Below are 26,400 nucleotides of genomic sequence, written 5' to 3'. Positions count from 1 at the left end.
CTTGCCCTACTACCACCCTATACCCATTCAAGGACACACGGACAATAGAGGGATTAGCTGGAACAACTTTATTCAAATAAATTGCCATCCTCAACGTAGCCCACCCTTCCATGGCCTGGAGGAAAACACTGCCGGGCGGACTTCCACCCCATGGAAATCGCCAGGAACTGCCCCACCTCTGCACCCATCTCGACTGATTGCCCTTCCTGCCAAACAACAGGGAGCACCATCAACGACAGGAGAAGAGAGATTGACATCTCTCCATCTGAAAGGAGAAGTCATCTCCGCACCCAGCTAATCCGATCTCCCACCCGTCGCCCTTGTCTCCCCCTCCCTCCTAGTCCAGAGATTTCCATGCATGAACAGGAGGGTATATAGGGGGACTTCACCATTTCCCGGGGTTCCTTCCTTCTTTCCAGAGGCAGGGACCCTACAGCTGTAGCTTTGCATTCTGCAATAAAGGGATCAGTTTGTTTTTCCTGACAGCATCGTGTGGTCTCTGTCATTTTCCCGGCGGAGCTGAACTTAGTGCAAATTTTGGAGCTTCCGACCCGCGTCTGTCCTTCTTAAAAGGCAACGCATTTTGGGGTACATTTTTCATAACAGTTGTGTCATCTGCATATCTGAGGTTGTTGATATTCCTTCCGGCAATCTTAATTCCGGCTTGGGATTCATCTAGTCCAGCCTTTCGCATGATGAATTCTGCATATAAGTTAAATAAGCAGGGAGACAATATACAACCTTGTCGTACTCCTTTCCCAATTTTGAACCACTCAGTTGTTCCATATCCAGTTCTAACTGTAGCTTCTTGTCCCACATAGAGATTTCTCAGGAGAAATTCCCCCATAGGGAAACCAATTAAACAGTCAAAAGCTTTTGCATAGCTCTGGTGTGGTTCTTTCCACACAGCCTTGTCCAAGGGCAGATGATTCTACTGAATTGCTACATAATTTTGAACATCGGGGGTGACTGGATGATCCAAACCTGTTCAATGCCAAAAAGTGCCAGGGTCACCTGCCCTCGGATGAGGTCACATGTTGTGCCTCTGCATGGCTTACTGCTCCGGGCAGCATATCACCTACTAGTCAATAGGCATTCCCAGAGCAGAAACTCTCTCCCACAACTGGTGGAAGCTAATTCTGCTGCATTCTATAGGACGGGGGTGGCCAACGCCGAAGAGACTGCGATCTACTCACAGTGTTAAAAACTGGCAGTGATCTACCCCCTTTTGGGGTGTTCAGGTCAAAGTTGTTAAGCTTTTTAAGGAGGAGGAAAGCCCCATTTTTAGGGGTTCAGGTCAAAGTTGTTGAGATTTTTTTAGGAAGGAGATAGTCCCATTTTTAGGGGTTCAGGTCAGAGTTGTTTAGGGGAGCCAAAGTTGTTGAGCTTCTTTGGGGGGAGCCAGTGATCTACCAGTGATCTACCACAGACGTCCAGTGATCTACCAGTAGATCACAATCTACCTGTTGGACGTACCTGCTATAGGACAGGCTTCCTCAAACTCAAACTTCCTCAAACTTCCTCCAGATATTTTGAGACTACAATTCCCATCATCCCTGACCACAGGTCCTGCTAGCTAGGGATCTTGGGAGTTGTAGGCCAAAAACATATGGAGGGCTGAGTTTGAGGAAGCTTGCTATTGGGTGTAAAGTAAAAGTGAATCTCAGGAGGGCATTTTAAAGTGAGGTGCGCAAAGCAGGGCTGCATAATAAAAGAGAGATGTGGCTTCAAAAATATGGTTAGGAAGGTGAAAAGTGAGCAGTAGCAGCTGCCGGGGAAGGGGAAGGGGAAATGGCAGGGGGTATGAGTGTCAGCTTGGCCCTTCGACTGTGGGTGCCAGGGGTCGTGGGTGCCATGCAGCGTGCATGGCCCTGGCACCGAAATTTGTGGGTGCCTGGGCACCAAGGGCCCCAGGAAGTTGGCACCTATGGCAGGGGATCGATAGGGGGTGGGGTGGAATTGGTGAGCAGAGCATGCAGGTGGTCTGATACACACACACACCCGCTTTGTTTTTTTAAAAAAACAAATGGAAGATGATCTGACAGAGTCTGTGCACATTATAGCATGTACCCTCAACCTGTTGTAAATTTAAGGTTATATAATAATAATAATAATAATAATAATAATAATAATAATAATAATTGTTCATAAACATGTACATGAATGTACAGGCACATGTCTGAAGCAGCACAGGAAGACAGGCCTGACTGACACCATTTTGACTCTCTCTGACCAGAATCACACACACATTTCCACATGACTATCAACTTGGGAGCCATAATCCTGTAAGCCGGAGGCTCTGCCAACTGGACATTTCCCCATCAATTGTGCCAGACTACTAGCCATCTCATTCACAAGAAGACTCCTCCGAACAAATGATAGTGATCAACTCTTATGAAAATGTTAATTTCTCTTTGTGTTTAGGAATTCACACCTGGGAGGGGTGAGAGGAGGACTAGGAGAGGTGTCAAAAGTGCTCAGATTTCTACCTTGAACCCTCCCTTTTCGTGAGGTATTGATTACATAGCGGTGATGTAGGAATGATGTATTTTGGGGTTGTTTCTTGGGGATGGGAAAACTGATAAAAGTGGAGGTTCTCTTTTGTCCTGGGTTCCTTCCTTGATCTCTTGTGTGAGGGGAAGGACCCTGTTGCAACAGCAAAAATAAAGGCTTTGCTTCTCAAAATTCTCTGGTTGGCCTCTGTTATATTCTCCGACCGGTGGAGAACTCAATAAGGGCTCTTGTGTACCCCATCAGATTTTTGCTTATTACAAACCCACTGCTCATATGTGGCCAAACAGTATGGCAAGTTTTTGAAGCACTATCACCAGCTCTCTATAAAAGCTGTATGTACCTCAAAGTTTGCCTGTATATCTTTCTTCAATCACCCGGGATTCATATTTGAACTTCCTGTGAATTCTGACATCAGAGAGCCACAGTTTAGTCATATCCCCCACCCCCTGCCCCGACTTGCTGTGACTGTTGGCGCTCGCACATCTGTTGGCAATGAGCTCCACTTGCTTGCTCTGTGTGAAAAAGAAACGAGGAGGAAATAAGGGGTGCAAGCTCAGTCCAACTCCAGTTAGAAAGATCTACCCCCTCTCCCCCAGATCCTTTCCCCTCATACATTGGCAACCTCAGGCAAGCTCTGCTGACTGTCTGGGGAGGAGACACTCCCCTCTCTGCCCTGGAGCTGGAGGCAAATGTGAGGGTCCTGTCAGGAAGAACTCAAAGGATCAATTGTTCCTCCAGTATCACCTGAAACCCATTCTGAGAAGGGGGGGGGGAGAGAGAGATTCAGCACAAATCAGGGCGGAAAAGAGGAATGCACCAGGCTGCCTAAATCCCACCCCCCCTCCTCTGGTGACATCTCTTGAAAGCTTAGATGAGTAGGGTTAGATATGAATATGTGAGTAATGTTCCCACAGTACAGTTCTGTAAGGCAGGTACTAATTGACCCGACCAATACCTTTTCCTGGAAGTGTTATGTTCAGATACAATGTCAAGGTGGATGTTTATGCAGAAGAGATGTTGTCATGGATGTTGCATGGACTTGTTTCAAGGTGAAAGGAAACCACACATTTTCGCCAGCTTTTAAGTTCGTATTCCTCAGGGGCGGATACCACTAAACCACGGGTAGGCAAACTAAGGCCTGGGGGCCGGATCAGGCCCAATCGCCTTCTAAATCCGCCCCGTGGATGGTCCAGAAATCAGCACGTTTTTACATGCGTAGAATGTATCTTTTATATTTAAAATGCATCTCTGGGTTATTTGCGGGGCCTGCCTGGTGTTTTTACACGAGTAGAATGTGTGCTTTTATTTAAAATGCATCCATGGGTTATTTGTGGGGCATAGGAATTCGTTCATTCCCCCCTGCAATATATATATATACCGGCCCCCCACAAGGTCTGAGGGACAGTGGACCGGCCCCCTGCTGCAAATGTTTGCTGACCCCTGCACTAACCCCATGCACCCTACTTGTTCATGTCATGTCATGTAAATAAAGTGCATTTACCCCTGATAAAAACAGAGCATATGCAAGTTGGTGCTAGTGCATTGGATGCAGGTGGCGCTGTGGTCTAAACCACTGAGCCTCTTGGGCTTGCCGGTCAGGAGGTTGGTGGTTCAAATCTGCACAACGGGGTGAGCTCCTGTTGCTCTGTCCCAGCTCCTGCCAAACCTAGCAGTTCAAAAGCATGCCAGTGCAAGTAGATAAATAGGTACCACTGTGGCGGGAAGGTAAATGGCGTTTCCGTGCGCTCTGGTTTTCCGTCATGGTGTCCCATTACGCCAGAAACGGTTTAGTCATGCTGGCCACATGGTCCAGAAAGCTGTCTGTGGACAAACACTGGCTCCCTCAGCCGGAAAGCGAGATGAGCACCACAACCCCATGGTCGCCTTTGACTGGACTTAACCGTCCAGGGGTCCTTTGCCTTTTACCTTTTTAGTGCATTTAGCACAGAGGGGTGTCTGTAATCATTTTCAAAACAAATAAGCAATCCTAAAATTCTGCACCGAGGTAACCCCAAATTCTGTGACAAAAAGAGCTGAATACTGCACTCAGTATAATTTATGCAAATTCAACATTATTTACATGATTTATTTTGCATAATCCCTTGTGCTGTTTTACGGCTTGCGCACTGTACTTTTTCTGCTTCTGCCAGTTAAGGGGATGGGTAAGTACACTACACGGAAGCCCTGCTTCCAACCAGTGACACTGGAGATCATTTTTCAGCACCTGCACCAGCTTCTGAGATTTCAACAGGCTTCTCCCATATGCTTTGAAGTAAGTCTTTACAACAATCAGGCTCTGAACCTTGCTTCTTTGAGAAGCTGAGATTCTTAGGAAATCAAACCCTGTAACTTGAGACCGTATTCTGAATATGGCATACAGTATTCAGCAACTCTCATAGCACATAGTTTGGGAATCACTGCTTTACGATAATGTGAGAAAAGAGGCTAACTGAAGTATGAAATAAAAGCTGGTTCACCACACTACATTTGTAGGCATCTGAGTGTTTGCTTTGGGAGCATTGATTCTTGTGTACGTACTTCCTGTTGTCTGTCTCCTCCCCAGCAAGAGCATGCAAACATTTCTTTTCCACACTTGTGTTGAGGGAGTCACTGTGCTGGACCAAAGATGCTTATAGAATGTGGTTTAATTTGCAAATGGGTCATTGAAGCAACAAGTCACTGGTAACCATTTAAAAAAATAATTACAGTGGTACTTTGGTCTACAACCAAAATCTGTTCTGAAGATCCATTTGTAAACCAAAAGAGGTTGTAACCCTAGGCACGCTTTTGCCAATGGGGCCTGCCCAAAAATTTTTTGTTCATTAAAAAAAAGAGGGTTGTAATCCAAAAAAAGGTTGCAAACCAGGAAACGCACTTCTGGGTTTGACGTGTTTGTAATCCAAGATGTATGCAAACCAAGGTACCACTGTATTGCATTTTCTCCAGAGAGGGGGTTAAATCTGGATTAAATGGGGGGAGGGAATATCGAGTGGCATTTTGATGTCAATGGCATTGTGTAGATGCTGTGAAAAAAATTGCGTGCACAAGGAGCACTAATCTCACAATAAGCTCCTGTCTGAAAGTTCCTCAAGGGGTTGCATGTATTTTTTTTTAAAGTTTTTATTTATACTTTTCAAATTTATACATTTCATTAATTTTACAGTCATTTTAACATTTCAAAGTTTGACTTCCTCCCCCTCTTTCTGTGGTTCCTTAATTTTTTAAAATATCTTCTGCATATCCAAGTTCATTTAATTTGCTCATTTGATTATCTACATTAAATATAAACTCTTATGAAACTGCAGGTTATTGCAAGAATCCTACCAATGTTTTCATCCGTTTGCAATTTATCTGTAAATATTCAATAAGCCATTAACCTGGGTTGCATGTCTTTTGATTTTAAGCAAAGAGGGATCTAGTGATTCATGACAGCGAGTCTTAGGGACTGCAAGATTTTCAGGTGAATTCCAGGCTTGTAATTCTATACGCAAGTCCTGTTTGTGGCTTTGTAGAATCCCCTGGCAAGCTGCTGTGTGCTGCTGGACAACGGCCAACTATGTGAGCGGGTGTTGGACTTTGCTTTGGGGCCGTTAAGTGCTTTACGCAATTGTGTACTTCCTGCTGTGTGTCCAGAATTTACTGTCAACCCACTTCACTGGACAGCCTCCCAGAGGCTCCAGCTCCAGCTCTGCAGCCTCTATTTCAGCTCCAATTCTCCCGCTGTAAAAAAAGGGGAACTACTGTACATAGACCTGGCAGGAATGCTGCGAGACTTAGATAACCATTAAAAGTCACATTGCCAAGGCCAACCCAATATATTTTGGTGCCTGAGGTGGAAAATCCACATTCCATTCCATGGGTAGGAAAACTAAGGCCCTGGGGCCAGATAATAATAATAATAATAATAATAATAATAATAATAATAATAATAATTTATACCCTTCCCATCTGGCTGGGTTTCCCCAGCCACTCTGGGCGGCTTACAACAGAAAAATGAAATAAAACAATTAAACATTAAAAGCCTCCCTAAACAGGGCTGCCTTCAGATGTCTTCTAAAAATCTGGTAGCTATTTTTCTCTTTGACATCTGATGGGAGGGTGTTCCACAGGACAGGCGCCACCACCGAGAAGGCCCTCTGCCTGGTTCCCTGCAACTTGGCTTCTCGCAACGAGGGAACCATCAGAAGGCCCTCGGTACTGGACCTCAGTGTCCAGGCAGAACGATGGGGGTGGAGACGCTCCTTCAGGTATACTGGGCCGAGGCCATTTAGGGCTTTAAAGGTCAGCACCAACACTTTGAACTGTGCTCGAAAACGTACTGGGAGCCAATGTAGATCTTTCAAGACCGGTGTTATGTGGTCTCGGCGGCCGCTCCCAATCACCAGTCTAGCTGCCGCATTCTGGATTAGTTGTAGTTTCCGGGTCACCTTCAAAGGTAGCCCCATGTAGAGCACATTGTAGTAGTCCAAGTGGGATCCGGCCCAATCGCCGGAGGGTCCAGGAATTAGTGTGTTATTACATGAGTAGAATGTGCCCTTTTCTTAAAAATGCATCTCTGGGTTATTTGTGGGGCCTGCCTGTCTGGTGCTTTTACATGAGTAGAATGTGTGCTTTTATTTAAATGCACCTCTGGGTTACTTGTGGGGCATAGGGATTTATTCATCCCCCCCCCAAAAAAATATAGTCCGGCCCCCCACAAGGTCTAGGCCCAGGGGACAGTGGACTGGCCCCCTGCTGAAAAAGTTTGCTGACCCCTGTTCCATTCCCTCCCCCCTTTTACACAGGGCACAAGCCTTATCAAAAGGGGTGAGGCCTGGTGCAGGAGAGCTTACTTCCTATTCTGGCTAAAGAAAGGCAACTGATTCAAATCAGAGTTTCAAAATGTCTGAGATAAGCATTACACCCCATATTATGCACATAGATGCACACACGCACACACGCACACACACACACACACACACACCCTCTCTCCCCCCCCCACTGGTCAAGCAAGTTTTGCAGGTTGCTGAAACCATATAAAAACCCCACCCTGCAGAAGCTGTTTGAAGCCCCTCCAATGCTCTGCCTCCAGATTCTGCTGCCCTTCAGCATGCCACCCCCCCTTGCGCTTTGCACGTGAAAAGACCTGTGCAAATGACCAGCAACAAAATGTTAAGTGTTGCTTGTCCCTGCCTCGAACAGAGGCTGTGTGCAGGATGCCAGGAAGGACTCGGTGGTGCCAGCTTGGTGCCATTCCCGCCCCACCCCCACCCCTGCCTTGGCCCTGGAAATCACATGCGCCCAGCACACCCCGGACACTGCATAAAGGAGCCATTGAGAATGGCCTTGAATCGATTCAGCGGCTCTCCTGGGAGAGGCTGCTATGAAGAACAGACTGGGGGATGGTGCAGCCAATCGAGTGGGAGAGGAGGGCTGGGAAAAGTTGTTATCAGATTGTCTCCCGATGAAAGCACAGGTGGCTGTGCCCTGCTTGGAAATGCAGCCTCCTCTGGGGCTGCTTTTGTCCTGATCTTGCAATCTGGAGCAGTAGCTGGCCAGGAAAGTGCCTGAGGTATAGAAGTGGGGAAGAGAACCCCGGCTAATAAACAGCAAAGTTGCAGAGGGTCAGAAAACACACTCCTTCCTTCTGGCGGACACAGATACAGTCATTTACCGCAGCTGCTTTACATGTTTAAAAAGCTAGCAAAATGCCTGACCTCACGGCCAAACATGCTAGGTCGTGGGGTGGGGGGCAGTTTTGGCTGTCCAGATGCTGAACTACAGCTGCCACAATCCCTGGCCACTGGCCTTGCATGCTGGGGCTGATGGGGGTTGTAGTTCAGCTATATCTGGATGGTGGGCCAAAGGTTCCCCGCCCCTTCGCTAGGTGGTAAACCAGGCATCCCCAAACTTCAGCCCTCCAGATGTTTTGGACTACAATTCCCATCATCCCTGAGCACTGGTCCTCTTAGCTAGGGATCATGGGAGTTGTAGCCCAAAACATCTGGAGGGCCACAGTTTGGGGATGCCTGTGATAAACCTTCTCTTTGAATGCTACTTTGCAAACAGGCCCCACCCACCTCCTCCTTTGGATGAGTCGAGAATGAACATGAAGCTCAGCGGCAGGAACGCCAAAGTTGGGTTCTTGTCACATGGAGCCAGAGTGCTCCTGGTCTGAGAAAAAGAAAGCAAGCTCATTTCCCTTCTAAATAAAAAAATTCCTTCTGTAGCACCTTAAAGACCAACTAAGTTTTTATTTTGGTATGAGCGTTCGTGTGCATGCACACTTCATCAGATACACTGAAACAGAAGTAGCCAGACCCTTATGTATATTCAGGGGGTGGGGGTGATGGGAATGGGTGATGGGCTGATAGGAGTGGTAAACCTGTTGATGACTGTTAACGACTGTTAATGACTGCAATTGGTCTTGCGGGGGGGGGCAAGGGCTGAGGTGCTAAGGAAAGCTTGATCATGTATAATGAGATAAGAATCCTATGTCTTTGTTCATTCCAGGTGGCTCCATGGTTTTAAGCTTGCTAATGAGTTGCAATTCAGCAACTTCCCTTCTGTTTCCCTTCCCTTCTGTTTGTGGAACAATTCTGATAGTTACGGTTGCCCAGTGTCATGTGTCTCTTGTTTTTTTTATTTCCCTCCTCACCTTTAGGACTGAACATTAGTTGCAGTAGGAACAGGACTGCTGAGAAATGGCAGCACTGCCGCTCTTTCAGAATGGCCACCTTTACTAAGCCTCTGAGCAAGCTGCTGTCTCAAAGCCGCCTCTCCTGCCATGATGGGAGTTTTGTATATCACTCTCCTCTCCCCCACTAAGCTACATGGGCTGCCCTCTGTTTGGTTCTGAGCTTGTACTCATCCTTACCTAACAGTTTCTTTCAGCTACTCCTATAGCCATTTCAGCTATCAGGGTTCGAATCCCCAATCGGACACAAAGCAGGATTGCTTTGGAAAATTTAATGGGGGATGGATGGAGAACCATGTACATCACCTTGAGCTCCTTCAGGGGTGGATTTTGATCTTTCAGATTTCAACAATATCCTAGGCGGGCTCAAAATTTGGCTCCCTCTGCCTTTTGCCTTCTATTCTGTTCAATTCACTGAATCGGTGGTTCTCAATTGGTGGACTGCGGACCCCAGGGGTCCCACCAGTGGGATCTGTGGCATCATTCACATAAGGAAAACTCCCACAGTGACATCAAAATTATCAAAAGTAGGGGGTCCATGGCTTGGCTTTTGAAAAACAGGCGGTCCGCAGTATCTAGCTAATTAGGAACCACTGAACTAGGCCAGTGACAAGCCAGCCTTTGAGAGAAGCTTGCCTCAAGCAAAGTCCAAAAGTCTGGAGCAGTGGACACACACAAATGGCACTTCAGTACAAGCAGGCAAACATTGGTAATGGTGGACAAACAGTCTTCGAGGGAAACTGATCTGCCATTTTCCTTCTCGCTCAGGACCCCCCCGACATTGCTGAAGAGTCCTGGCAACAGCAACCGAGTGACCCATTCCACTTTTTCCAACAATGCATGTGAACAGAAGCAAACCAGTTAAGCTTGAACTGCATCCAGCACTTAAAAGATTGCTACAATCCTGTGTCTGGTTATACAAGTTTCAGGCTGCTGATTTCAGTGGAACCAAGCCTCTAAAACTGGGTTCAACATCACAGCTTATAAGAGGTAGCTGCAAACTTTTTTTGTGTTTTTTTAGCATTACAGTGATCCCCCACTACATGATTCTATGTGCAAGGTTGCATTCCTTGCCTTAGCAGCAAGCTAGATCATGCACAGATACTGCTCTGTTTCCTCCTTATTTCTCAACCCTTTTTAACCCATGTCCCCTGCTTTCAGCTAACATAAAAACCCCACAAAACCCTTCAAACCTGGCTCCTGTAATTCTTTCATTTGAAATTTCACAACTTTTAGTTTGTTTACTTACATTGTAACATATATATATATTTGGAAACACTCGCCCTGCTCCCCCCCCAATCTTCATAGCCCCTCAGGAGGGCATGCCTCACTGGTTGAGAAACACAAACCTATTTCCTCATCGCTCCTTAGGACCCAATCCGGATTTATACTGTAATCCTGCCTGTACCATTTATCCTCAAACCAACTGCGTTATTTCCAGAAGGCGTGATTTCAAAGAAAGGTGTGGACTGGATAGGAAAGAGCATCTGGAGGGAAAGGGTTTGAATCTTCACAACCATGAGGACTAGAAGACCACTTTTTGTTTCGAGTGAAAGGTAAGTATCTCAGGAACTCATTCTGTACCAGGCACCAAATCCTGTGCCAGCGGAACCACAGGATCCAAACGGCGCCGCCAGTGCTTTTGGAACCACGTGCTTGGCTATGAGGGATGTTCTGAGGTCCATATGCAGCCTACCCCCTCCTGTAAGTCAGTTATTAATCTAGGTGATTGTCAGTACCATTTATTACAAAAAACAAAATACATTTCACATTATGGGGAGCGGAAGCGTTGGGTGGGGTGGAGGGTGGGAGGTATCTGGTAGCATTGGGGTGCCCTGGTATGAACAATGCAGGTCCCTCCATGATTTTCCAGGCACTTTCCTCCCAACTCCGCCTCCCAAGCCTGTGGTTCATTCTTTCATGAATATGCTTCTGCCAGACACATCACTTGGCCTTTCAAGCAGCTGAGAGACATCACTAGTGCAGCAGAGACTGGATTCTCGAGGAGAGGCGCCCGCCTTTCTCCTAGCAACGCAGCCCGAGTGCATAATGTTTCAAGGGTGAGATCATCCCAGTGTGAGCGAGGAGGAAGGGCAGATCTTCCTGCGTCGAAAAATATATATACGGGGGATTTCCTTCCCTTGCGAATATCGTCTAGAAGGAAACCCAACTGGCAGTGGTGATGTGATCACTGGATCCTTTGATAGAGGGGAAGCTCATAAGGGAGTGGTGTCATGTGTACAAACCCAAAGGGATAACAAGAGTGCCCTGTCCATCACTGTGAAGACAAGAGGGATCTCTGGCACAGAAGTGCCCTAACAGCCAGGAGGGAATGGCTCCCTTTCCCTCTTTTTGGTGCTTCCAGCAGTTGGTGCAGCAGTGGATGTTGGCATGGTAGTGAGCATGGCAGTGGCTGCCCCGACTGGTGCCTATGCGGGCAGCGTGGCAGTGAATGCAAATCAACCGGCGCCAACAGTCCGAGGCTCCTGTAGTCAGCCAGACAAGAGTAGTGTCTCTGACCCCCAGTGAACATGCCCTAGCAATCGGTGTGGCAGTCTGAACTGGGAGTGTCCAAGGCGGCTGGGGGCAGGTGGCGAGGCTGGTGCTTGCGGTGAAACATGCTGGATACATGGAAGGCCTGAAAAGGGAGAGAAGAGAAAGAGGGCGTCAGAGATATAGCCATGCTCGCCCAATACCCTCTCAAGGGGCAGCAGCCCAGGTAGCTGCAGAAGGAGCAGGCACAGCGCAAAACTCTGCCAGTCCTGACTGAACACAGAATCTCATGAAAGCAGCCTTCACCCAACCTGGTGAGCTTGAGATAATTTTGACTTCCATCCCGCTTGACCAAAGGCCATGCCGCCTGGGGCTGTTGGAAGTTGTGCCCAGGGCCGGATTTAGGTTTGATGAAGCCCTAAGCTACTGAAGGTAAAGCATTCCTGACAGATGGCTGTCAAGCCTCCACTTAAAGACCTCCAAAGAAGGAGACTCCACCACACTCCTTGGCAGCAAATTCCACTGCCGAACAGCTCTTACTGTTAGGAAGTTCTTCCTAATGTTTAGGTGGAATCTTCTTTCTTGTAGCTTGAATCCGTTGCTCCGTGTCCGCTTCTCTGGAGCAGCAGAAAACAACCTTTCTCCCTCCTCTATATGACATCCTTTTATATATTTGAACATGGCTATCATATCACCCCTTAACCTTCTCTTCTCCAGGCTAAATATGCCCAGCCCCCTAAGCCGTTCCTCATAAGGCATCCTTTTCAGGCCTTTAACCATTTTGGTTGCCCTCTTCTGGACACGTTCCAGCTTGTCAGCATCCTTCTTGAACTGTGGTGCCCAGAACTGACCAGTCTGACCAGAGCAGAATACAGTGGTACTATTACTTCCCTTGATCTAGATGCTATACTCCTATTGATGCAGCCTAGAATTGCATCAGTTAAGATTCCTTGATTCTATTCCCAGCTCCTAGGAATCTCAACTCCAGGGTTCGACATACTCCCTTGACTGGAGGCTGATGGGTGGAGCTGGGATCCCATAGCCAGGGTAGGAAACTGAAGGATTTCCTCCCGGCCGCCTGCACACAATGCTAGCAAGGGTGTGCCCTTCCTTAGTTATTTCCTGGCGGCTCACACTGAACCCCTGCTCCCTTCATCCGAGTGGATTTTTCTGCGTCACTTAGTATAACATGCAACACAACCTGCTAAGCATTGCAACCACAGGGCTTCTTGCAACTTTATAGAAAAAGGGGGAAGAAAGGAAAGCCACAACAATAAGAGATTAAGGACATTTTTCCTCCAAGAAAAAAAGCTAATGTGTTTGGGGCACTATTGTTTAGTCGTTTAGTCGTGTCTGACTCTTCGTGACCCCATGGACCAGAGCACGCCAGGCACTCCCGTCTTGCACTGCCTCCCACGGTTTGGTCAAACTCATGTTCGCAGCTTCGAGAACACTGTCCAACCATCTCGTCCTCTGTTGTCCCCTTCTCTTAGTGCCCTCCATCTTTCCCAACATCAGGGTCTTTTCCAGGGAGTCTTCTATTCTCATGAGGTGGCCAAAGTATTGGAGCCTCAGCTTCACGATCTGTCCTTCCAGTGAGCACTCGGGGCTGATTTCCTTCAGAATGGATAGGTTTGATCTTCTTGCAGTCCATGGGACTCTCAAGAGTCTCCTCCAGCCAAAATTCAAAAGAATCAATTCTTCAGCGATCAGCCTTCTTCATGGTCCAGCTCTCACTTCCATATATCACTACTACCTTTGTCGGCAAGGTGATGTCTCTGCTTTTTAAGATGCTGTCTAGGTTTGTCATTGCTTTTCTCCCAAGAAGCAGGCATCTTTTAATTTCATGATTGCTGTCACCATCTGCAGTGATCAAGGAGCCCAAGAAAGTAAAATCTCTCACTGCCTCCATTTCTTCCCCTTCTATTTGCCAGGAGGTGATGGGACCAGTGGCCATGATCTTGTTTTTTTTTTATGTTGAGCTTCAGACCATATTTTGCGCTCTCCTCTTTCACCCTCATGAAAAGGTAGTTTTAATAGTTTAGAAAAAAGAAGACAGAAGATGACAGCATATTGAAATTTATTAAATTAGCGCTTCTCTTTCTCTCTTCTCAATACTAGAACTCATTCAGGGTCACTCAAAGAAGGTAGCAGCAAGGAATCTTAATTCCTGGGTTCTGCATAAACATTTTTGCACAAGCCATATCTGACTCAATTTGCTGCCACAAGATGTGGACATGGCTCCTGGCTTGTCCAGCTTTAAAAGGGGATTAAACAAATCCCTCTTGGGCATGTCTAGTACTGGCTATTTGCCATTATGGCTGAATCAATCCTCCATGTTCAGAGGCAGTCTATCCCTGAATATGAGTTTCTGGTGGACAAATAGTGGAGAGGCCTTGTTGCCTTCAGGCTCTTATTGTGGGCTTCCTGGAGGTATTGTGGGCTTCCTGGAGGTGTGTGGTTGCTCTTCCCATTCCTGTAAACAGGCGGCTTTTTCTTAACGTTTCCCAACAGAAATGCAACGTAAGTGTTCTTAATACACTAACGAATACAGTTTGCCAGAAACACCAATACCCTCAGCAAGAACTAGAAGCAGGCTTGGTTTGGAAAGCTTTGCTTTTGTACGAGTGCCCGTCACATAGAACTGAACTTGGGTTGCAGAATTTCACTCCCAAAGAACCTCAGCTCGCTTGCTTGAAATGGTTTTCTCCCCTCTGATGCGCTTGGGAGAGGAGGAGCTGCTAAGTAAGGTTTGCAGAGCAGTCAGAAGGTGGGGATTCCGCATCCAGATCTCTCTCTCTCTCTCTCTCTCTCACCTCAACTGGGAGCAACACCCTCCCTCCCCCCCAAAAAAGACAAGAGAAAGGGTCAGCTAACGGCAGAATCACAACTCACCACCCAGCAAGCCACAAGTGCCCCCTGCAGCAGCCCCACCACCACATCAGACGGGTGGTGCCTGTAGTCAGAGATGCGGGTCAGTCCTGTGTACAATGCTAGCATCAGCATCACAAACTGGACCAATGGACGAAGCAGTCGAGCTCCCCGCCACGTAAAACGGGCCTGCAAGTAAAACTGGGGGAAAGAAGAGGCAGAAAAAGGCTGTTAAGAAGAGTTTGGATTTGATATCCCGCTTTATCACTACCCGAAGGAGTCTCAAAGCGGCTAACATTCTCCTTTCCCTTCCTCCCCCACAACAAACACTCTGTGAGGTGAGTGAGGCTGAGAGGCTTCAGAGAAGTGTGCCTAGCCCAAGGTCACCCAGCAGCTGCATGTGGAGGAGTGGAGACTCGAACCTGGTCCCCCAGATTACAAGTCTACCGCTCTTCACCACTGCACCACACTGGCTGTTAGCACAGAGAACTTCTGAGGGAAATTTTGCCAGTCAGTTTAGACCAGAGGTCAGCAAACTTTTTCAGCAGGGGGCCGGCCTATTGTCCCTCAGACCTTGTGGGCTATATTATATGGGGGGTGATTTGAACAAATTCCTATGCCCCACAAATAACCCAGAGATGCATTTTAAATAAAAGCACACATTCTAGTAATGTAGAAAAACGCTGATTCCTGGACCATCCGCAGGCCGGATTTAAAAGGCGATTGGGCCGGATCCAGCCCCCGGGCCCGTAGTTTGCCTACCCATGATTTAGACATATCTTGAACCTTGAGACATCAGCCAGGGACCTACAAGGACCCCAGTCCACTGGAAACAACAGGCCCTATCTAACACCAAGTAAACTGGCAAAAATGTATAAATCTAAATCAAATGAGTGTTGGAAATGTAAAGAGAAAGAAGGTTCTTTTTATCATATGTGGTGGACTTATAGTAAGGTTAAAGCTTACTGGGAAGTGATATATAATGAATTGAAAAGGATGCTTAAAATAACCTTTGTAAAAAAAAAACCCCAGACTTTTCTTTTGGGAATTATAGGGACAGAAGTACCTACTGTATACTGTATAGAAACTTATTCATGTATGTGACAACAGTGGCAAGAATGTTAATCAACCCAAAATGGAAAGAAGCAGGAGTCCCAGCAAAGGAAGAATGGATACAAAAACTTTTGGAATATGCAGAAATGGTGAAACTTACTGGAATAATAAGAAATCAAGAAAACAATTTTTTAAATAAAAGAATGGAAGTGGTCTATTGAATATTTACAGATAAAATTATAAACAGATAAGAACATTGGCAGGATTATTGTAATAACCTGCAGTTTTATAAGAGTATATATTTAAAGCAGATTAATAAATGAGCAAATTAAGTTAATTAGGATATGCAGAAGATACTAAAAAGAAATTTAAGGAACCGCAGGAAGAGGGGGAAGGAAGTCAAGTTCTGAAATGTTAAAATAATTGTAGAATTAAGTGAAATGTATAAACCTGAAAAGCATTTTTTTAAAAAGGAAACAACAGGCTCCACCAGTTCTCAGAAAAGCATGCAAAGGGAAGGATCAGGCTCCCGAATACAGAAGGGGAATGGGACATTAGGAGGTTTAGTAAGGGAAGGTGGAGATATTCAACCTACAACGTATGGGCAAATGACAGAGAAGGAGCCCCACTAAGTCTGCTGCAGCAAAGCCAGCCAAGAATTCAGCGGCCCCTTGAAGGATAACAAGCTTACGGTGGCTTAAGCTTCCCTAGGTGTAGAGAGCAAAAGAGCGCTGCAATGTAGGGGGGGAGGCCCCAGTTCAGATCCCCACTCAGCCATGAATCTCATTGGGTGACCTTGGGCTGCTCAGTGCCTCTCTGCCAAACCTAGCTCGCAGGGCTGCAACACAGAGACAGCCCACACACATATGTTGTCCTGAGCTGTCAGAAGAAGGGCAAGAGAGACAACTGCCTGCTTCATTGTTTCAGATGGATGGTGAATCTGTTTTCTTGGTGTGTTCCTTTGACTCCCACCTTGCAAAACTGATATCCCACTCGACTTTGTGTGTGCACATGTATAGATCTGAATATATATACAGTGGAACCTCGATTTCCGAGCACCCTGGAAGCCGAACGATTCAGAACCTGAATGCCAGAAAAACTGGAAGTCATTGCTTCCATTTCCAAACGCGCCTTGGAAGTCAAATGGCTTCCCCTGCATGTTTTTCCATTTTCTCAATGGATTTTGCCGATCGCCCATTGAACCTCGGTTTTCGAACGTTTCGGAAGTCAAACAGTCTTCCGGAACGGATTACGTTCGAAAACCAAGGTTCCACTGCACTATAATAGTTAAGAGACACTGAGCAGTGAACCAGGAGGCCCTACTTCAAGTCTTGCCTTTGCTATGAGCTGCCTAGTTGAGCTGCTCAGAGAAAGCTCTCCTGGAGACCCTCTGCTTCTTTCCCAGGATCTGTTTCACAAACGTGGCTTGCTGGAGATACTTCATCGGACAGGGCAGGGATACCTATAGCTCTCCTGATTTTGCTGAACTACAGTTCCCATAATCTCCGATAACTGGCTATTAAGGCTGGGGCTGGTGTGAGTTTTGGTCCAACAAGATTGGTTTTTCTTTTGTTATTATGTATATTTTGGGGGGTTTATATTGTAAACCACCCTGTGATTGTCAGATGAAGGGCAATACAGAAATAGAATACCGTACTTTTCCGTCTATTTGGGGGGACTGAAATTTCAGGAAATGGGAGATGGCAAAAAGTTGTTGAGCTTTTTTGGGGGGAGAATTGCCCACAGTGGTTGAGCTTTTTTGGGGCGGGATTACCAAGGGTTGTTGAGCTTTCTTTAGGGGGGAATGCCGAAAATCGCTCACCTGCACCCATCGCTAAATCCGCCTCCCGTCTGTCTCCTCACTGGCAGAAGCTGCCAATCACCCGCCCCATTACCGCAGCATCGGCCAATCAACACCACCCATTGACGCAGCAACCAGTAACGTGCATTATAGCTGCTGACAGACACGGCAGCAACCAATCTAATGTCCACCCTATGCACTACCCATGTGTAAGCCGACCCCCACTTTTTAGCATGATTTTTAAGGGGGGGAACCTAGTCTTATACACAGAAAAGTACGGTAAGTTTTTGCACCCTGACATAGGGCAGCAATTTTGTTTTTTCTGTTGAGGACCGCATTCATAGAATCATAGAGTTGGAAGAGACCACAAGGGCCATCCAGTCCAACCCCCTGCCAAGCAGGAAACACCATCAAAGCATTCTTGACATATGGCTGTCAAGCCTCCGCTTAAAGACCTCCAAAGAAGGAGACTCCACCACACTCTTTGGCAGCAAATTCCCTTGGAGGCAATGTTGTCCTAGCTGGTGAGGAACACGGTCAGAATCAAAGTTGTGCAGGAGCACTTCTTCCCTGCTCCTCTTCCCCTCTAACAACACCTACATGAAAACAGGCCACAGGCTAGATCAGGCACCCCCAAACTGCGGCCCTCCAGATGTTTTGGCCTACAACTCCCATGATCCCTAGCTAACAGGACCAGTGGTCAGGGAAGATGGGAATTGTAGTCCAAAACATCTGAAGGGCCGAAGTTTGGGGATGCCTGGGAGAGATTAAATTAGGCCAAAGACCATGCATGGCCCAGGGGCCACAGGTTGCCCACATCTGTTTCAGGGAAACCAGACAGCCAGACAGGTTCTGTGTCTCTGCATCTCGCTTCCTCCTCTCAGCCACTCCCTGTTTCCAGACTGATCTCCCACAGGGGAAGAGTCCCTGTTAGGATGCCAGGCAAATCCCTCTTCTAAATATAGGAGAGTAAAGCATGGCAGATTCTCAGAAGCCACAACAACAACCACAAAAATAATAAACAAACGAAATAAAAATAGCCAAACTGGGAATAGGAGGCACAAACCAGAGCCCCAAAGACTCTGGAGTCCCATTTTGGTCTCGCATGGCCTTTCCTGAAGCCCTATTGGCAGTTTCTCGCAGGTCACTGAGGCTGCACTGTGCCCTCCTTTGCGCAACTGACAAGCTCACAGGAGCCTGCAAATCCACATCTGCTAAGCGCTTAAGCCCAAGCCCTCAAGGAGATAATAATCGACGTCTTCCGCATTTCATAACAGGAAATGCCCGTAGAGAAAGGTATGTCTGCTGACTCCAATAACTTCACCTGGAGCCAAAATTCTTGGTTCCCATCCACTTCCATCTGAATCACGCACATTCCACTTTTCCCCCAGAGTCTAATACTGTATAAATGTGCATATCCTCCAACATTTCACAGAAGAAAAGAGGGATCCAACTGTGTACGCGTGAGGTAATTTACACAAGGTCAAACACCACTGTATGAGCCGTCCCCCTGCCATAGACATCCCTGGAGGCTCTCTTCCATTGCTGTACTAATTTACTCTACAGTAGACAGCCCAGGGACCCAGGTGGCGCTGTGGGTTAAACCACTGAGCCTAGGGCTTGCTGATCAGAAGGTCAGCGGTTCGAATCTCTGTGACAGGGTGAGCTCCTGTTGCTCGGTCCCAGCTCCTGCCAACCTAGCAGTTCGAAAGCACGTCAAAAATGCAAGTAGATAAATAGGAACTGCTAAAGCGGGAAGGTAAACAGCGTTTCCGTGTGCTGCTCTGGTTTGCCAGAAGCGGCTTTGTCATGCTGGCCACATGACCTGGAAGCTATACGCCTGCTCCCTCGGTCAATAATGCGAGATGAGCGCACAACCCCAGAGTCGGTCACGACTGGACCTAATGGTCAGGGGTCCCTTTACCTTTACCTTTAGACAGCCCTGCACCAATTCAAAAGCAAAGAGGGTGCTTGGTTTATTGATTAAGGAAATGCCAGACTAACATCATTTTAGGGCAATTAAGTTTTAAACAGCTCAAAATGAACCAGGCACATGAAATGGCACGGTATAACCTAGCACAGTGCTTTGGTGTTAACACGTGCGTGGATTGACTTATTCAAGCACTAGAAATGACTCCAGTATCAATTAGATTATTTATATACAAAGAACAACCAAAGATTGCAAAGACCCTTTTCCTGGCTCCCAGTATGTTTCTGAGCACAATTACAAGTGTTGGTGCTGACCTTTAACGCGCTGAACGGCCTTTGCCCAATATACCTGAAGGAGCATCTCCACCCCCATCGCTCAGCCCAGACACTGAGGTCAAGTGCCAAGGGCCTTCTGGCGGTTCCCTCACTGTGAGAAGTTACAGGCAACCAGGCAGAGGGCCTTCTCAGTAGTGGTGCCCACCCTGTGGAACACTCTCCCTTCAGATGTCAAGGAAATAAACAACTACAGTGGTGCCTCGACTTATGAATTTAATCCGTTCCGAAGGCACCTTCATAAGTCAAAAAATTCCTAAGTCGAAAAACGTCATTGGAAACGCGATTTCCCATAGGAATGCACTGGAAACGAAAAAATCTGTAAGTCCCTATCTAAAAATTCGTAAGTAAAAAAATCCCTATCTAAAACTGCCATGTTTTTTTTCCGGATGTCGAGACATTCGTAAGCACGTGGCCATTACCCCCAGTCGTAAGTCGAAAAATTCGGTTGTCGAGTCGTTCGTAAGTCGAGGTACCACTGTATCTGATTTTTAAAAGACATCTGAAGGCAGCCCTGTTTAAGGAAGTTTTTAATGTTGGATGTTTTATCGCTTTTTAATTATTATTAATAATAATATTCTGTTGGGAGCTGCCCAGAGTAGCTGGGGAAACCCAGCCAGATGGGCGGGGTATAAACTAACAACAACAACAACAACAACAACAATTTCATAGATTGAAAACAGTTTAAAAGCCTAAGTGGATAAAAAGGGGCTGAAAAGACCATAGAGAAGGCACCTCAAAAGTCTCATGGTTTTCCCTTCTCTATGGTGCCGCTACAAAAAACCCACCTCACTTCTCTTGATGGAGTCACCCAGAGCAAGATCTGAAGGTTCGGGCAGGTAAAAGCAGGTTTTAGAAACCCAAGGGACAGGTCTAAAACCTGACCAAACCTAAAATTAGCCACTAATACGTAACTGAAGAGGTATCTCCAAAATACCCTCAAAAGGGGCAGTGACTCACCAGGACCCAGATGAGGGGGGCAGTCCCTGGTCAGCAAGTGTTAGTATAAAATGTTTCTATTTTCACTTCCAACCTCTTTATCTGCTTACAAGCTCTCTCATTTCATCTAAGCAATATGAAGACCATTCCATTATAATTTCAGTAGCAGCAGCAGCCTCCCCCAATATTTAGGAACAAAACACAGTTGTAATGTAAGAAAACATGGCTGTTAAAACCAACACTTTTTGGGGGGGGACCTGTGACCCTCCAGCTGTTCTGGGTCATGCTGGCAGGGGCTGATGTGAACCCAAATCCGCCTGGAGGTCCACAGTTTCCCCATTTCTGTCTTAATGCTTCTACTTCTTTAACAGTGATGGCGAACCTATGACACGCGTGTCAGACGTGACACGCAGAGCCCTCACTACTGGCATGCGCCCCATTGGCCCATTCACGCTGTTGTTGCCCCCCCATTTGTTCTCCCGCTCCTCCTCACGCTACAGCTTGTCCCCGCTGTTAAAACCCAGATCCTTTTTTGTTGTTGCTGCTGGTAGCCAGAGATTAGTTTTTTAACCCATTCAGTGCTGGTTTTTTTTGGCGCTTTGGCAGACTATGTTGGTGCTGCGTGTTAGTTCCAGCGAAGGTATTATTCACCATTTCTATTCTCTTCCCCCCCCCAAAAAAGCGCAGCAGCTTTGGGGCAATCCCCCCCAAGCAAAGCAACTTTTGCACACACACCCCAAAAAACCTCCAAAACTTTGGTCAGCAGCTCCCCCCCAAAAGGTCAACAACTCTGGGCACTTTGTGATAAATAAGGGGTTTTTTGTTTGGTTTGGTTAATTAATTAGTTTTTGGTTTATTAAATACAGTTATATATTACAATTATACATTTTTGTTATTTAAACTATAAATATCGCGAAATTATGGTTTTTTTCTTGAAGTGACACACCACCCGAGTTATGCTCATTTTTTTTGGCGAATTTTGACACACCAAGCTCAAAAGGTTGCCCATCACTGTAACATTCAATTTTAGATTGTTTGGCCAGCAGTGGAAATTAACCGCCCCAGCCAGCCACCTTTTCCTTCCTCAGTGGAAAAGCTCCAGAGATTCTGGAAGCCTTTCCTGGCTTGGAGCCTGACTCTTCCCTCCATGGATTATTCTCATCCCAACTATATTTACCCTGCAAACTTAATAGCAGTTTTATATCAGTTTTTACTGGAAAGATCTCCCTGCAGCAGCTTAGGAATTGTAGCTTGGTGAGGATGCAAAGTTTTGTGTTCAAGGAGGGAGGGAATAACTCTTAAACCAATTTAAGTATGCGGTCGGTAGGTGCCTCATAAACCAATAATGATGATGATGATAATGATAATAATAAATTTATACCCCGCCCATCTGGCTGAGTTTCCCCAGCCACTCAGGGCGGCTTCCAACAGAAGTATTAAAATACAATAATTTATTAAACATTAAAAAGCTTCCCTAAACAGGGCTGCCTTCAGATGTCTTCTAAAAGTCTGGTGGTTGTTTTTCTCTTTGACATCTGGTGAGAGGGTGTTCCACAGGGTGGGTGCCACTACTGAGAAGGCCCTCTGCCTGGTTCCCTGTAACTTGGCTTCTCGCAGCGAGAGAACTGCCAGAAGGCCCTCAGCACTGGACCGCAGTGTCCGGGCAGAACAACGGAGGTGGAGACGCTCCTTCAGGTGTACTGGACCAAGGCCAAGGATCATTGGATATACTTGAAGAGCAGCCTCCTTCTGCTCCTCCTCTAGGAAGGAGAGGAAAGCCCCTGCAAGATTTCTAAGCAACCAAAGTCCAGGAGCAAAGTTAAATTTATTTATTTTTATATTGATGTGCACCACATTGGTAGCTTCTTACTTAAAGGCAGTATATAAACAATTTTAATAAACAAATATAAATAACATGTAAATTCACAGCTAAGGGAATGCAGAAAAAGGCATTCATAAAGATGCTTTGGAAAAGGAAGACTTCTCCAAGAGTCTATTTCTAAAAAAAATTCCCCACCAGTCTGTGGAATTTTCTGGTACCTTGGTTCTCAAACAGCTTAGTTGTCAAATAAATCGGCTTCCAAACGCTGCAAACCCGGAAGAAAGTGTTGTGGTTTGCAAACGTTTTTCAGAAGCCGAACGTCCGACACAGCTTCCACTTGAGTGCAGGAAGCTCCTGCAGCCCATCGGAAGCTGCACCTTGGTTTTGAACAGTTTCGGGAATCGAACAGACCCCCCAGAACAGATTAAGTTTGCGAACCAAGGTCCCACTGTGCCCAGAACGGGTTACTAGGTAGAGCTCTAAGGTCTCATTCGCTCACCTGCGAACATCTGAAACAAAACTTGGCGGAGGCTGCTCCACACGACAAATTATCCTCATATGCATCACCTATTCTCACAACACCTGTGTGAATATTTGCTGGAATTATGCAGGAAGCAGCTCAGACCGATGGCATGACGCTGCTGCTCTGAACAGCTGTGTGTTCCTGTGGACAGCGACGCAGCTGCTTGCGCGGTGAATCAGGCCCCCTTTTACCCTGCGGCTCACAAGGTGGCCCCGCAACACAACCACCTGAAGACCTTCCACATGTAAAACTGCGCATAGGGACTTACCACCAGGTACATCATTGTATACATGGCAAAGGAGGCATGGCCGGAGTAGAAGGACTTCCTGGAAGAGAGAAAAGGATTGCTTTGTTAGATATAAGAGAACATGCAGTCTGCTAGATTATTATGGCAGAGGATTGGGTGAGTCCCACTGAGTTAAATGCAATCTAACCCATTCATTTTAACAAGACCAAAATATCCCTGATATTAACTGTGTGGTGGATCCCAGGTTCAATCAATGAAGTGGTTAAAGTGTTGGACAACGGCAGGAGAGCCCCTCCCAAATCTGTACTCAGCCATGATGCTCACTATGTGAGTTTGGGTCAGCTGCTAACCTTCTTGCAAGGAAGACCACCTTGAACTCCTTGGCGGAAAGGCGGGATATATAGTGGTACCTTGGTTCTCAAACGCCTTGGCACTCAAACAACTTGGAACCCAAACACTGCAAACCCAATTTGCGAACTTTTTTTCAGAAGCCAAACATGCTCCGTTTTGAGTGTTCCGTTTCCGTTTTGAGAGCCACACTTCCGTTTAGAGTGTTACGCTGAGGTCTGTCTGTTTTTGCTATTTATTTTGCGTTTTGGTTTTTGTGACTTTGTGGAACCCAGTTCAGCTCCTGATTGATTGATTGATTGTGTGACTGCAGTACATTGTTTAATGCTTTCATTTTATGGATCAATGGTCTCGTTAGATAGTAAAATTCATGTTAAATTGCTGTTTTAGGGGCTGTTTTTAAAAGTCTGGAATGGTCCGAACAGATTAATCCATTTTGCATTACTTTCTATGGGAAAGCGTGCCTTAGTTTTGGAATGCTTTGGTTTAGGAACAGACTTCCAGAACAGACTAAGTTTGAGAACCAAAGTACCACTGTACTTGTAACAAAATAAAATAAAATAGTCTTTGGTTAAGGTGTGAAAGCTAGACACCTAGGTCTTTGGGTTTAGATCAACGGTGATTAGCGACAAGATACTATGTTACAATATGCACATTGTTCTTTTAAGGGATGCCGAACTTTGACCCAGCTTCTCTTCCTGACATCTCTGTTCCTTTGACTCTAGTCAGGGTGAATGACCTCAGCCAGCTGTTAACAAACCTACATAAAATCCCCATTGGAGCCTTGGCAGGGAGAAAAGGGGCTGGGAAGAAGAGGAGGAGGAGGAGTAGTTTGGATTTGATATCCCACTTTATCACTACCCTAAGGAGTCTCAAAGCAGCTAACATTCTCCTTTCCCTTCCTCCCCCACAACAAACACTCCTGCAGCCAACCAGAAGCCATGGAAGCCCCGTCAGACGTTCGGCATCCCAAAATAGTTCGCAAACTGAAACAGTCACTTCTGGGTTTGCGGTGTTCAGGAGCCAAAACGTTCGGGAACTAAGCTGTTCCAAAACCAAGGTACAACTGTATATGAATTTGTTACCACAAATTGCAACGATGGCCGCCAACCTGGACAACTTTAAAAGGGGATTAGACAAATCCTTGGAGGAAAAGGCTATAAATGTTGGCTATATACTGGTACCTGCCTACAGGATGAGAGACAGGAGTCTCTGGGGAACAACTGTGGAAGAGGTCTTGCCTGTAGATGTCCCAGAGGCATTTGGTTGGCCACTGTGGGAACAGGATGCTGGACTAAATGGGCATTTGGTCTGATACAGAAGTGCTCTTCTTCATTTCTATTCAAATTGCTTTCTCTCTCTGTGTGTATAGTGGGGATCAGTGGGAATGATAGGGAGTGAATTGTGTGATCTGAGATTTCCCTACCTTTTTGATTCAAAATGACTGCACGGGGCACACCGGCCAAAGTTCACCTGCTACTTCACAGCACTTTTGATGCACCCCATAATCTTGCTGCCCCCATGCCTGCTTGGATTACATGTGCTGCCAGGTTGGCTCTGGCCCCAGGAGAGCAGGAGAGCTGCACAGGTGGGTCAAAGTCAAGGCCCAACTTATTCAGCACTCAAGTTTTCCAAACACCGACTCAGATATCTCCGAGTAGATAACAAACAGGGCCTAAAAGTAACAGTCCTTCTCTCACAGTCGTCTCCCACACCTGCCACTCAAATGTGATAGTTTATGCACGTAGCTGCCAGGTTTCCTATTTTTCACTCTCCAGATTATCCTGTCTAACGCAACAGAATCTTTCCCCTTCACAGGTCTTGGTATGGTAGCTGGATATTCTGGCACCAAGTGTCCCTGTGTGCCATATCTCATGACTTCAACTCCCTCCCTCTCCTCACTCAGCCAGTGTGGTGTAGTGGTTAAGAGCGGTAAACTCGTAATCTGGGGAACCGGGTTCGCGTCTCCGCTCCTCCACATGCAGCTGCTGGATGACCTTGGGCTAGTCATCACACTTCTCTGAAGTCTCTCAGCCTCACTCACCTCACAGAGTGTTTGTTGTGGGGGAGGAAGGGAAAGGAGATTGTTAGCCGCTTTGAGACTCCTTCGGGTAGTGATAAAGCGGGATATCAAATCCAAACTCTTCTTAACTGAGACCTGCAAAGGATGACTTGTGCTAAATTCCATTGAGTTCCTCAGTAACTTCCCCTGGGTTGGAACTGACATTTAAAATCCTAAACTGTTTAGGACCAGCTGGTTTGAAAGACAACAGTCTGGCACCTTTATGAACCTGCCTGGATCAGCTTCAGAGTCCCTGCTCACAGGCCCACCATATGAATCAATTAGATTGGGAGGCAGTACAGACAGGGCCTTTTTAGTGGGCACGACTAAATGACTAAACAACAACAAATCGTCCAGGGGTCCTTTACCTTTTTTTTTTTTTTACTGCCACTTCTCAGTTGAACTGACCTGGACCCTACGATCATCACCAGAAGGTCATCCCTCTTTGAGGGAGATGATATGTCACCATACACACCTAGCTTCTTTTTCCTCCGAGGGGCCACCAGTGCAGATGTAGTCCTCGAGGTATCCAGCAGAGCAGTTGATGTGAGCAAAGTCAGGCCTGCAGGCGGCCAGGAAGTGTGGACGGAGGCGGCCCACCGCAACCTTGGCCATGTTGGTTAGTGACTGGCCCACGGTGCAGCCAAAGAGGAAGGCCCCGATCTCCTTGTAGAGGGCAGCCACGTAACGGTTGGAGACTATGGAGCGTGAGCTGTGGGGCAGGCTGTACACACGGCAGCTTTCGCCCAGGGTGATCTGTGTCGGAAAGAAAGAACAGAGAAGGTGGCC

The 26,400-nt window shown here is 46.6% G+C and overlaps 1 protein-coding gene across 1 annotated transcript in view; it reads right to left on the bottom strand.

The window, feature by feature from the left end:
• Positions 1-10,916: 10,916 nt before the first annotated feature.
• The window catches only part of LOC118097538 (phospholipid phosphatase 3), a 34,450-nt gene continuing 18,966 nt past the window's right edge, over positions 10,917-26,400 (bottom strand). The window contains exons 3-6 of the mRNA XM_035140477.2: positions 26,087-26,367; positions 23,223-23,280; positions 14,579-14,755; positions 10,917-11,828 (exon numbers count right to left, since the gene is read on the bottom strand). Coding sequence (XP_034996368.2) covers positions 11,727-11,828; positions 14,579-14,755; positions 23,223-23,280; positions 26,087-26,367 — 618 coding nt within the window. The 3' untranslated portion in view covers positions 10,917-11,726. The remainder of the gene's footprint in view (positions 11,829-14,578; positions 14,756-23,222; positions 23,281-26,086; positions 26,368-26,400) is intronic.

Source organism: Zootoca vivipara, chromosome 16, assembly GCF_963506605.1.
Source record: "Zootoca vivipara chromosome 16, rZooViv1.1, whole genome shotgun sequence".
Taxonomy (NCBI): Eukaryota; Metazoa; Chordata; class Lepidosauria; order Squamata; family Lacertidae; genus Zootoca; species Zootoca vivipara.
The sequence above is the reverse complement of the archived record's forward strand: the minus strand, read 5'-3'. Positions and strand labels throughout refer to the sequence as shown.